At 43.7% G+C, this 14237-nt stretch overlaps 1 protein-coding gene across 1 annotated transcript in view; it reads left to right on the top strand.

Moving 5' to 3' along the window:
• TTL (tubulin tyrosine ligase) overlaps positions 1–14237 on the top strand; it is a 70532-nt gene that overhangs the window by 18027 nt on the left and 38268 nt on the right. Inside the window, exon 3 of the mRNA XM_069769217.1 lies at positions 8630–8856. Coding sequence (XP_069625318.1) covers positions 8630–8856 — 227 coding nt within the window. The remainder of the gene's footprint in view (positions 1–8629; positions 8857–14237) is intronic.

Genomic DNA, 14237 nt, shown 5'->3' with positions numbered 1-14237 from the left:
AGTATCTGGTTAAATGGAAGGGTTATGCTCAGGAAGATAATTCCTGGGTTTTTGCCTCTGATGTTCATGCTTCCGATCTTGTTCGTGCCTTTCATGCGGCTCATCCTGGTCGGCCTGGGGGCTCTGGTGAGGGTTCGGTGACCCCTCCTCAAGGGGGGGGTACTGTTGTGAATTCTGTGGCTGAATTCACTCCTGTGGTCACAAGTGGTACTGCAGCTTCTGAGCTTCCTCCCTCAGGTGTTCTGGTGAGCTCGTTAACTGCTTCATTACTTAACTCCGCCTGATGCTGCTATCCTTGCTCCTTGTCAATGTTTCAGTGTTGGATCTGAGCTTCTCCTGATTGTTCCTGTGACCTGCTGCTCTGTATAGCTAAGTGCCTTTTGCTTTTTTGTTGCTTTTTTTCTGTCCAGCTTGTCTTTTGTTTTGCTGGAAGCTCTGAGACGCAAAGGGTGTACCGCCGTGCCGTTAGTTCGGCACGGTGGGTTTTTTTTGCCCCCTTTGCGTGGTTTTGCTTTAGGGTTTTTTGTAGACTGCAAAGTTCGCTTTACTGTCCTCGCTCTGTCCTAGAATATCGGGCCCCACTTTGCTGAATCTATTTCATCCCTACGTTTTGTCTTTTCATCTTACTCACAGTCATTATATGTGGGGGGCTGCCTTTTCCTTTGGGGAATTTCTCTGGGGCAAGTCAGGCCTATTTTTCTATCTTCAGGCTAGCTAGTTTCTTAGGCTGTGCCGAGTTGCCTAGGTAGTTGTTAGGCGCAATCCACAGCCGCTTTTAGTTGTGTTTAGGATAGGATCAGGTGTGCAGTCTACAGAGTTTCCACGTCTCAGAGCTCGTTCTTGTATTTTTGGGTATTTGTCAGATCACTGTGTGCGCTCTGATCGCTAAGCACACTGTGTTTCTGGATTGCCTTCATAACACCTGTCATTAGCAAACATAACAATCAGCGTACTCAGGACAAATTGTACAACAACTTTTGGGGTTCAATTTCTTCTCTTACCCTTGGGAAAATAAAAAATTGGGGCAAAAAGATAATTTTTGTGAAAAAAATATGATTTTTAATTTTTACGGTTCTGCATTATAAACTTCTGTGAAGCACTTGGTGGGTCAAAGTGCTCACCACACCTCTAGATAAGTTCCTTAGGGGGTCTACTTTCCAAAATGGTGTCACTTGTGGGGGGTTTCAATGTTTAGGCACATCAGGGGCTGTCCAAACGCAACATGGCGTCCCATCTCGATTCCAGTCAATTTCAAATAAACGCAGGTACTATCAAATAATTTTTACCACTATTATGAAGTACAATATGTCACGAGTAAACAATGTCAGAATCACTGGGATCCGTTGAAGCGTTCCAGAGTTATAACCTCATAAAGGGACAGTGGTCAGAATTGTAAAAATTGGCCCGGTCATTAACGTGCAAACCACCCTTGGGGGTAAAGGGGTTAAAGTGAACCTGTCAGCTGTTTTGGCTGCTATAAGATACGGCCACTGCCTTTAAGGGCTTATCTACAGCATTCTATAATGCTGTATATCTGCTCCCGACCTGACCTGCAAGAAAAATGAGTTTTATTATACTCACCCGGGGGCGGTCCGGTCCGATGGGTTTTGCAGGTCCAGGTCCGGCGCCTCCCATCTTCTTGCGATGCCGCCCTCCTGCTTCTTCATCGCTCCCCGGCTTCGCGCTCCGGCACAGGCGTACTTCTCTGCTCTGTTGAGGGCAGAGGAAAGCACTGCAGTGCGCAGGCGCAAATCCGTGCGGCCAAAAACGCTGCGGATCCGCACCTAAATCTGCAACGTGTGCACATACCTAAATGCACAGGGGACAAAAATGTAGCATGTAAAAACGCTGCAGATTTTTTTTTGCTGCCAAGAGATGTAGAAACCATGCAGAAATTTCTGCAAGCAAATACTTAACGTGCACACATACCCTTAGGCTATATGCGCACGTTGCGGATTTTGATGCATTTCCGCAGCGTTTTTGGACACACGGAGTTGCATCAAATCCACAGTGTAGTGCACAAGCAATGTTAGTCAATGGGAAATTAATTGGTGTGCACATGCTGTGGAAAAAAATGTGCAGGTTTGCAGCATATTCTTTTTGCCGATCTGCAGCGTTTCTGCACCTATTGACTACCGTTGTGTCAGGCAAAACCGCCGGTTTAAAAAGATCTGCGGTTTTGCTGCGGATTGGGGTGCAAGAAACGCTGCAGATGGGGAGGAGGAAGAGTGTATGGACGGAGACTGTGTGTGCGGAGAAGATGTGCGGGTGTTTGTATCTGTGTGTGCGAGGGTCTGCAGGGCTGTGCGGGGATTTGCGGGGCTGTGTGTGTCTGTGTGGGGGGGTCTGCTCATATGCACATACAGTACATACAACATACAGTATATACTCACCATACACCTATTCCCCGAAGCCCTCAATCACCTGTAAAAAAAAAAAAAAAAAAATTATAATAATAAACCAACAGTATACTCCCTGATCCGATGTAATCCATTTAACCCCTTCACCCCCAGAGCTTTTTTCTTTTTCGTTTTTCGCTCCCCTTATTTCCAGAGCCATAACTTTTTAATTTTTCCGTCAATATGGCAATGTAAGGGCTTATTTTTTGCTTGGATGAGTTGTACTTTTGAACGATACCATTGGTTTTACCATGTTGTGTAACAGAAAACGGGAGAAAAATTCCAAGTGCGATGAAATTGCAAAAAAGTGCAATCCCACACTAGTTTTTTGTTTGGCTTTTTTGCTAGGTTCACTAAATGCTAAAACTGACCTGCCACTATGATTCTCCAGGTCATTTTACAAGTTCATAGACACCAAACATGTCTAGGTTCTTTTTTATCCAAGTGGTGAAAAAAAAATCCAAACTTTGCTAAAAAAAAAAATTGTGCAATTTTCCGATACCCGTAGCGTCTCCATTTTTCGTGATCTTGGGTCGGGTGAGGGGTTATTTTTTGCATGCCAAGCTGACGTGTTTAATAATACCACTTTTATGCAGATACGTTTTTTTGATCGCCCGTTATTGCATTTTAATGCAATGTCGCTGCGACCAAAAAAACTTAATTTTGGCGTTTTGATTTTTTTTCTCGCTACGCCATTTAGAGAACAGGTTAAGCCTTTTTTTTTATTGGGCAATTCTGAATGCGGCGATACCAAATATGTGTAGGTGTGATTTTTCTTTTTATTTTATTTTGATTGGGGCAAAAGGGTGGTGATTTGAACTTTTATATATTTTTTTTTTGGCATGCTTCAATAGCCTCCATGGGAGACTGGAAGCATGCACAACTCGATCGCCTCTACTACATAGAGGTTAAGCACAGATCACCTCTATGTAGCAGAAGTGCAGGCTTGCTTTGAGCGCCACAGGGTTGTTATGGCAATGCACCGCTGACCCCCAATCATGTGACGGGGGTCAGCGGTGTGAGTGCTTGCGGCCGGCGGTGCTCGTTAAATGCCGCTGTCAGACTTTGACAGCAGCATTTAGTTAATTGGCGCTAGCGGATCGCGATTCCGCTCATACCCATTGCGCGCACATGACAGCTGTTGTAAACAGCTGACATGTCGCGGCTTTAAGGTGGGCTCACCGCTGGAGCCCACCTCAAAGCAGGGGAGTCTGCCAGCTGACGTACTATTCCGTCAGCTGGCAGAAAGGGGGTTAATAACTAGTGTCCCATGACGATCTCCCATGGAGAGCTGTCACATCGGCAGATGTGACCGCTCTCCATGGGCTCCAGTGATACAATGACGGCAGGTAATCCTCTGCACTGTATCCCTACTCATTGAACCCTCAATGATAACACTGTAGGAGCCATTGTCTCCTGTCAGTGTGTCACTGGAGGCGTATAGAACAGTCAGAGAGTATTTGTGTTGGTTTATTATTTTTTCTTTTTTATGGGTGATCGAGGGCGTCACATGGATTGGCAGATCAATAAAAATGGCAAAACTGTGTAGTGTTTTATTTCATTAAAATACTTTATTCTGGCTGTGTGTTTATTTAACCCTTTAACATCTATAGGATTAGTAATACATAGGTGTCTTAGGCTACGTTCATATTTGTGTTGTGCGGCGCTGCGTCGGCGACGCAACGCACAACGCAAATGTGAACGCATGCACAAACGCTGTCCCATGTTAAATATAGGGGTGCATGGCACGTGCGTCGCCGCGGCTGCGCCCGATGCAGCCAGGAGCGGCGCAAATGTGAACGTAGCCTTATTGACACCTCTCCATTACTAAGCTGACTTGATGTCAATTTACAATACACAGGTGACATTAACCCCTTATTACCCCATATGCCACTGCTAAAGGGCACTGGGAAGAGAGAGAGGCTAAGTGCCGGAATTGTGCCATTTCTGGGGTGGCTGTGCGGTGGTGTTTGTAGCCGGGGGGAGGGCAATATCCATTGTCCCTTTCTAGGCTATGAATATCAGCCCAAAGCTGTCTGCATAGCCTTTTCTGGCTATTATAGGGGGACCTCATGTCATTTTTTTGAGGGGGGGTCCCCCTATTTTAATAGCCAGTAAAGGCTAAATATACAGCTGTGGGCTGATATTCGTAGCCTGGGAAGTTTCATGGACCCCTTCCTAGGCTATAAACATCGCCCCCCCCCCCCCCCCCCAAGACATTGGCTTTCTCTCTCTGGCGCAGAAAACGCCATTAAAAAAAAAAAAAAATTAAACAGTTATTGCATTTAAGGCTGGGGTCACACTTGCGAGAAACTCGCACGAGTCTCTCGCATCAATACCTGGCACTGCCGCCGGCACTCGGGACTGGAGTGTGCGGCTGCATGTTTTTCTATGCAGCTGAACGCTCCGGTCCAAGTGCTGGCGGCAGTGCCGGGTACTGAGGTGCGAGACTCGTGTGAGTTTCTCGCAAGTGTGACTCCGGCCTAACGCAGATTTTGTGTGTCTTTATTTAACTCTTTATGGACCATTTTATTATGTTTATTACTGAACATTGGGCTTGGTATTTATGTATAGACAGATTGATATATCTATAGAGAGATAAATCTGTAGATAGATAATAAATAGATCTATAGATAAATAGATAGATCTATAGATTGATAGACCTATAGATAAATAGATAGGTCTATCTATTTATCTATACGTCTATCTAATCTAAAGATCTATCGATCTTTCTGTGTGTGTAAACATTATTCTTCAATGGAGTATGTAATTGAAGAGGTTGGACAAGAAATAACATCTCAATTCTTTTTTTTTTGTTTAATAATGGATCTTTATTTAGCTTACAAAAACGCATAAAAAACGCATGAAATTTGCATGGATTTGTACCTGCGTTTTCTGCCAAGAGATGCAGAATCTGCACAGAAAATTCCACAGGCAAATCTGCAATGTCTGCACATACCCTTAGGGTAACTGCTGGGACAGTAAAATGCGGAAAATGCTGCGTTTCTGTGGAGTGTTTCTTTGTTTTGTTTTTTTTGTTGCTACAAAAACTTCATGTGAAAATACCCTGAATAATTTATGAGAATAAGGGCTCATTCCCACTTGCGATTAAACCCGACGAATGCAATCCGATTAAAAATTGAACTGAATTCGGGCCAACATATGTGTGCTCATTTGCAATTTTTTTCTCCCCCTCCCCTCTTCTCCACCCCTCCTCTACCCCCCGGGTCTCATCATGATTGGACTGGGACAAAAATTGCACAGCACTGAGACTATGCCAGTGCCTTTCGATTTTTACACACAGATGTTCTTTGAAAAGCCAGAAATTCATCTGCCGCGAGCATCAAAATCATAGCGTGACCCGACAGAATTGATAGAATACATATATACACATTGTCATCTTTATATCGATCTATTCAATCACATACAGTTAGGTCCATATATATTTGGACATAGACAACATTTTTCTAATTTTGGTTATAGACATTACCACAATAAATTTTAAACAAAACAATTCAGATGCAGTTGAAGTTCAGACTTTCAGCTTTCATTTGAGGGTATCCACATTAAAACTGGATGAAGGGTTTGGGAGTTTCAGCTCCTTCACATGTGCCACCCTGTTTTTAAAGGGACCAAAAGTAATTGGACAATTGACTCCAAGGCTATTTCATGGACAGGTGTGTGCAACCCCTTTGTTATGTCATTCTCAATTAAGCAGATAAAAGGCCTGGAGTTGATTTGAGGTGTGGTGCTTGCATTTGGAAGGTTTTGCTGTGAAGTAAACATGTGGTCAAAGGAGCTCTCCATGCAGGTGAAACAAGCCATCCTTAAGCTGCGAAAACAGAAAAAACCCATCTGAGAATTTGCTACAATATTAGGAGTGGCAAAATCTACAGTTTGGTACATCCTGAGAAGGAAATAAAGCACTGGTGAACTCATCAATGCAAAAAGACCTAGGCACCCATGGAAGACAACAGTGGTGGATGATCGCAGAATAATCTCCATGGTGAAGAGAAACCCCTTCACAACAGCCAACCAAGTGAACAACACTCTCCAGGAGGTAGGCGTATCAATATCCAAATCTACTATAACGAGAAGACTGCATGAAAGTAAATACAGAGGGTTCACTGCACGGTGCAAGCCACTCATAAGCATCAAGAAGAAAAAGGATAGACTGGACTTTGCTAAAAAACATCTAAAAAAGCCAGCACAGTTCTGGAAGAACATTCTTTGGACAGATGAAACCAAGATCAACCTCTACCAGAATGATGGAAAGGGAAAAGTATGGCGAATGTGTGGTACAGCTCATGATCCAAAGCATACCACATCATCTGTAAAACACGGCGGAGGCAGTGTGATGGCTTGGGCATGCATGGCTGCCAGTGGCACTGGATCACTAGTGTTTATTGATGATGTGACACAGGACAGAAGCAGCCAAATGCATTCTGAGGTATTCAGAGCCATACTGTGTGCTCAGATCCAGCCAAATGCAGCCAAACTGATTGGTCGTCGTTTCATACTACAGATGTACAATGACCCAAAACATAAAGACAAAGCAACCCAGGAGTTTATTAAAGCAAAGAAGTGGAATATTCTTGAATGGCCAAGTCAGTCACCTGATCTCAACCCAATTGTGCATGCATTTCACTTGTTAAAGACTAATCTTCAGACCGAAAGGCCGACAAACAAATAGCAACTGAAAACCACAGCAGTGAAGGCCTGGCAGAGCATCAAAAAGGAGGAAACACAGCATCTGGTGATGTCCATGAGTTCAAGACTTCAGGCAGTCATTGCCAACAAAGGGTTTTCAACCAATTACTAGAAATGAACATTTTATTTAAAATTATTGAATCTGTCCAATTACTTTTGGTCCCTTTAAAAACAGGTTGGCACATGTTAAGGAGCTGAAACTCCTAAACCCTTCATCCATTTTTAATGTGCATACCCTCAAATAAAAGCTGAAAGTCTGAACTTTAACTGCATCTGAAATGTTTTGTTTAAAATTTATTGTGGTAATGTCTATAACCAAAATTAGAAAAACGTTGTCTCTGTCCAAATATATATGGACCTAACTGTATATAATTGGTACATTGCCTGTGTAGCTAACTGTACATTTATTTCTAAATTATTTTATGAAAAATATGTTGTGGGCGCCCATGTAATTTTCAGAACCAGCAGAGGGAAAGCTGCGAACAGATGTTTATAGCCTGGGAAGGGGATAATAGCCATGGAGCTTTCCAAGCTATTAATATCAACTTACAACTGTATGCTTAGCCTTTGCTGGTTATTAAAATGGGGAAACCTACCTCCCAAAAGAATGATGTAGGGTCCTCCTATAATTAATAACCAACAAAGGCTAGGCAAACCGCTGTTGGCTCATATTAATAGCTTAGGAAGGGAAGGCATGGATATTGGACACCCCCGGACTGAAAACATCAGCTCTCGGCTGCTCTAGAACGGGCACATCTATATGATGCGCCACTTTTGGCACTTAGCCTCACTCTTAATACTTTCTTTGGTGCAGTGGCAAGTGGGGTAATACTTGGGGAGGGGGATTGTTGTCACCTTTGTAGTGTCAGGTGATATCAGGCCCAGACGTTAGATGTCCCCATTACTAACCCCATAGTCATATTGTAGAAAAACACCCCCCCCAAAAAAAAATTCCTTTAATTGAAAGAATGATAGACTCCTTTAATCAATCTTAATTAAACAATACTTACTACATCTCCCATTCCAGTGAAGCCATTGTCCCCTGTAAGAGAATTCAAATAATAAACAATATCCCTCACCTGTCTGCTGAAAAGATGGCAGGCTGCATTGTTGCATGATGTGACTATACAGCCTGCCATCTATCAGAGACACTGAGCAGCGTCTGCTAAACAGGCCCTAATTTTGTAGTTGATTGTAGAGATTGTGTGTCAGCTGTCCCACCAGCAGCTAGTATCTGCTTAACAGGATCTGCAATATAAAGTGGATTTTCTACACTGTGTAACCATTCTTAATTTATTATCTGGTGAATTATCCAAAGACCAAAAATTTTTCTTTTAGTTTACTAGCTTGGCAATTATATTGGTCTTTTGAATATTTTACTCTATGTACTGTATATGTTGGATTTGTATGCATGGATTACAGTTAGATCAGATTGGTGAATATGCTGGATGAGATTGGAACCATTGGCAGTGTTTCAAATTCTAGTTAGGATATTTTGATGATTTTTTTTTTTTTTACAGATTAATCAAAACAAGTCCTGAGCTTTCTGGGTCCTGCACGTGGTTCCCAGAATCCTACGTGATTTACCCAACAAGTCCGAAATCTCCCGTGGCAAAAGGAAGAAATGGTCTCCAAGATCTGATCAATAGCACCCGTACAGATGAACGAGAAAAATTTTTAGAATCATTTAATGGAAGGAAGGAGAATGGAAATGTATGGATAGCCAAAGCCTCATCAGGTGCAAAAGGTGAGTCTACCTATTCAGAATGGCTACCTCACCATCCTCCCATTTTTAGTAGTAGCTTGGTGTTCACAGTAGTTGAAGCAAGTCTTCATATTAGTACATTTTTAGATGACAGATTTCTATTCTCTTCCTAATTATCCTCCCCCCAAGAGAGGTGGACTGTGTTGTGAATTCTGTGGCAGAGCTCCCTCCTGTGGTCACAAGTGGTACTTCGGCTGATTCTCTCTGGGAGCTTCCGTTTGTGGAGGAAACTGGTACTGCTGCTTCTGAGTTTCCTCCCTCAGGTGATCTGGTGAGGTCGTTAGGTGCTTCTCTACTTAACCCCACCTAATGCTTTGATTCATGCTTCCTGTCAGTGTTCCAGTGTTGGACTTGTGTTTCTCTGGATCATTCCTGTGGCCTGCTGCTCTGCATAGCTAAGTGCTTCTTTGCTATTTGTTGCTATTTTTTCTGTCCAGCTTGTCTATTTGTTTTGCTGGAAGCTCTGGGACGCAAAGGGTGTACCTCCGTGCCGTTAGTTCGGTACGGAGGGTCTTTTTGCCCCTTTGCGTGGTTTTCTTTAGGGTTTTGTGTAGACCGCAAAGTTATCTTTCCTATCCTCGTTCTGTCTAGAATATCGGGCCTCACTTTGCTGAATCTATTTCATCCCTACGTTTGTCTTTTCATCTTACTCACAGTCATTATATGTGGGGGGCTGCCTTTTCCTTTGGGGTATTTCTCTGAGGCAAGGTAGGCTTATTTTTTCTATCTTCAGGCTAGTTAGTTTCTCAGGCTGTGCCGAGTTGCATAGGTAGCGTTAGGCGCTATCCACGGCTGCCTCTAGTTGTGTTTGGAGAGGATCAGGGATTGCGGTCTGCAGAGTTCCCACGTCTCAGAGCTCGTTCTATGATTTTGGGTTATTGTCAGATCACTGTATGTGCTCTGACCTCCATGTCCATTGTGATACTGAATTGCCTTTCAGAACAGGACTGCACAAGTGTATAAATATCACCACAACAGAGTATACAGACAAGGAAAGGAAAACCACACTCAGCTTAATGCTGCAAGGCACAGCACAGCAGGAAGAAACACCAGATACAACAGACACAGCTGTAGAACAACAGTTCCCAGCTAGCTCCTTCTCCCGGCTTGGTCGCTGAAAAATGAACTAACACCGACAGTCAGCTGATGAACCAGGTGACCTCTTAAAGGATGGAGGGAGTGATCACCACAAACATCAGCCGACCCAGCAGCAATGCAATAACATCAGCGGCCACCGGGGGGAAAAAACTGCATTAACTCCCGATGACCAGAAAGGAAAACAAAGTCTTAAACTGAGGCAACCAGATCTGCCACAAATCCAAAATTGGATCGTGACACCCGGGGGGACAGTCTTGTGCGGTCCAGTCCGACGGGTGTCACACGTCCGGGTCCGGCGCCTCCCATCTTCTTATGATCACCTCCCTTCTGTTGCTTCATCGCTCCCCGGCATCGCGCTCCTGCACAGGCATACTTATCTGACCTGTTGAGGGCAGAGGAAAGTACTGCAGTGCGCAGGCGCCGGGCCTCTCTGACCTTTCCCAGCACCTGCCACTGCAGTACTTTGGTCTGCCCACAACAGGGCAGATAAGTACGCCTGCGCAGGAGCGCTATACCGGGGAGCGATAAGGCAGCAGGAAGGCAGCGATCATAAGAAGATGGGAGATGCCGGACCCAGACCTGCGACACCCACCGCACCGGACCCCCTGGGTGAATATAATAAAATGTATTTTTCTTATCTTTTAGGTCTGACCGGGGGCTTATCTACAGCTTTATAGAATGCTGTAGATAAGCCCTGCAGGGCAGTGGCCGTATCTTATATCGTCCAAAACTGCTGACAGGTTCGCTTTAATGGTAGTTAGGCAGCAGAAAATACCTTGGCATGACTTTTCAGTATGTTCAACTTTACCACTGCTGCAGTCTAAGTAAAATGAATGTAATTTTCCACTGTGATGCCGGTGTCACACTAGAGGGTTTTATGGACGTATGCGAGGCGCAAAAATAACGCATTGCACACGGACCAATGATTCTCTATGGGGCAGCTCCTATTTGGCGTATATTACGCATCCGTATTTTATGGGCGTAGAAAATCGCAGCATGCTGCGTTTGTCAACGTATTGCGCAAAAAAATCTGCCAATGAAAGTCTATGGGTGCGCAAAAATACGGATGAGACACAGACCAACAGTGTGACTTGCGTAAAATACGCAAGAGTTCAGCAGGTGACAGGAAATGTGTTAAGCCCTCAATCAGGAAGCTTAGACATGCAAATTAGCTGAAAAAGCCAGACAGACATCCCGGAAGTCTGCCGCACGCCTCCACAGAGTCTCCTGCATCATGGCCAATATTATTAATATTGAAAATGCTGCTGGTTCTGGTGCAAGAGAGGCCAGAAATATGGAATCAACGAGATGCCCATTATTCCAACCGGGCCAGAAAAGAGGCGGCATGGAGAAGCGTATTTTCCCAGAATATGAGCAGCGGCCACGTGAGGTCCAGAGGCAGATAAGTACACTCATGTTTCTCTATGAATAATATTGCAAACTGCATTACCTACATGAATTTGGGCCTTTTGTTATTTTCATTAAGATTAATCACATTTATTTATATTGCACCATTAATTACATGGTGCTGGACATGAAAAAGGGGTTACGTACAGAGTTTTATATATGTCGTTTACATTAAACAAATTTACAATGACATACTGCTACGGAGGGATGTCCTTATGGCCTGACATTTTATGTATTTTCCATTATATCGTATTGTGCTGTTTGTGTTTACAATATTTATGTTGATGATATTTTTTAAGAAATGCAGGTTACTATGCCACATTAAAATCTGTTATATCACTGACACATTGTGGTACCACTGTGCACAATGGCCTTGTACATTATTTTTTTCTGTTTCATTGCAGTGGAAGATGTTATGAGACGATGGCGCAGCATAAGGGACCAATATAGGAGGGAAAGGCAGCAGCGGGCCAGGAGTGGGTCAGCAGCGCCTGCAAAAAAAAAGAAAATATATTTATTATGACCAACTCTCCTTTTTAGATCCCAGTATGGATCTGAGACCGTAAGTAAAAGTATAAATAAAAATTACACATATGTCTTATAAAGGTAAAATTTTAATTTTTAATTAATTATTCTCATACTTTACAAACAGAACACAGTCAAACCTCACTGAGAGGGAGACCGGCTCAGACTCGGAGGCCCTGATAGATCCGGTTGGGGAAGGAGAAGAGGTGGCTGGCCCATCTTCACATCCTTCCAGTGACATCCCTCCTGCAACATCTTCAGTTGCACAACAAGATCCGGCAACAACTGGCCAAGAAGCTGCACCACCACCCACAACAGCATCACATCCAGGAAGTCAGGATGATCCAGGAAACAGTAGCAGCCCTACTGTTCCACTGGAGACATCCCCACAGCCTGCTGTCATTTCCCGCCGTGGCCGCAGAAGGAGAGAGCTGCAAGAAACTCGCAGGAATGTGGACATTGGGGTCCATAATTATTTGGCCATGGCTGCAAAGGATGATGGCAAGGAGGCCTTTTCGAGGAGCCTGGCCTGGTACCTCCGTCCCATACCCCGTGAGGTGAGGCTACATGTGAGAGGGTGTTTTCAAATACTTATTGATGCATGTACCCCACCAAATGAACCCTATGAATTACTTGAGTTCATTGAGAGCTGTCAGTACGTAATGTCCCGCGCCTTCCATCATCTCCACAGGTGCATGTTCAACAAATATTTGAAGCACCCCCTCCACGTGTGCCTACACCTCTACCCCTTCCCACCCAAAACCCACCAAGGCCAGCACATTACCATATGCCATCATACCATCAACCTTCCCAATATGGCCACCTGACCAGACCCAGTGCTGGAGGCTGGTCCCAACCTGGTTTTGGATGACATGGCCATATTAGGAGTATGAGGGCCATACTCAAAACCCTTATAGCCAATATACAACTGGCCAATATGATTAAGGGCATCATTTTGAGCAGGGACAGACATCATACACGCAGGATGATGGACAATTGGCACAACAAAGGCCACCTAACCTAGACCCTGAGCTTCTGCCATCACCTCCACCAACTTACAGAAATCTGTAATGAGAATTGTTTTATGAGGAATCTTTTTTATTTTTGGTTCTAAACATGTTTTTGTTTGACTCTGCTGTGATAGCACTTTGTTATATTTATCTAACAAAATGGGTTATGTCATGTTTTATGAAAAGAAAAACATATGATACTAATATGGTGTTTAAAAACCAAAAAAGGCTTTTGCTATAATAAAAAAATATAGTCAAAAGTCAATTTCAGTTTGTTGGACAAATCATTAGAACATCATACTAAATTACTTGGTTGATAAACATCTGTTACATAAGTCAATGAAACACACATAGTTAAGTAATTTTAAGTAATTTATGCATTTTTTCAGAAAATATATATAGATATATATGAAAACATTACAACAAAGAAACAGCATTATCTTTCCAGGGAGTAGCTCCCTGAGGAGAAACAGAATAATTTTGTAAAAATATCCCTAACTTATGCCAGAAAGGGGACGCCACGGAGGAAGGACTTGTGTTGTAGGCCTACCCACATTAGCCAACATGCCTTCAACACTGTCAGCTGAGGAGCACTCATGAATTCTTGTGAAGTTGTGTAGAACACCACAAGCTTTTATGACTTCATTGACATTTGCCTCACTCAGCTGAATGGCAGACTGGAGAACACGCCATTTGGATGCCATAATGCCAAAGGCGCACTCCACCAGTCGCCATGCCCGTGAAATTCTCAGATTAAAGACACGCTGCCGGTGGTCACGGTTGCGCCGGGGATAAGGCCTCATGACATGCCTGGTCAATTGGAAGGCCTCATCTGCCACAAGTACATATGGGACTGCTTCAGCATTGGAGCCTGGGAGTTGTCGTGGTGGTGGGAAGTCCAACAGGTTTTCATGTAGCCGCCGACCCATAATGGACGCATTGAAGACTCTAGAGTCTCCAGTTCGCCCATAGGCCCCAATATCTACAATTATAAGCCTGTAGTTACTGTCAACTACACCTAACAGAACTACAGAGAAAAACTGCTTATAATTATAGAATTGGGTGCCCTAGTTCGGCGTCTTACGCACCCTGATATGTTTCCCATCCAGTGCTCCAATTCAGTGCAGAAATTGACAACAGTCAGAAAATCCACTGACTATTTTCAGCCAATCCTCCATTTTGGGCTCCGGCATCACAAGTTCATGTAATTTGTCCCATATTTGAACACATGTATTACGCACAATGCCTGAAATAGTGCACCGCCCTATGACAAATTCGAGATGTAGTCCCGCATAAGATAATCCAGTTGACAGGAATCTGAAA

This window comes from Ranitomeya imitator, chromosome 5 (assembly GCF_032444005.1).
Source record: "Ranitomeya imitator isolate aRanImi1 chromosome 5, aRanImi1.pri, whole genome shotgun sequence".
Taxonomy (NCBI): domain Eukaryota; kingdom Metazoa; phylum Chordata; class Amphibia; order Anura; family Dendrobatidae; genus Ranitomeya; species Ranitomeya imitator.
The sequence above is the reverse complement of the archived record's forward strand: the minus strand, read 5'-3'. Positions and strand labels throughout refer to the sequence as shown.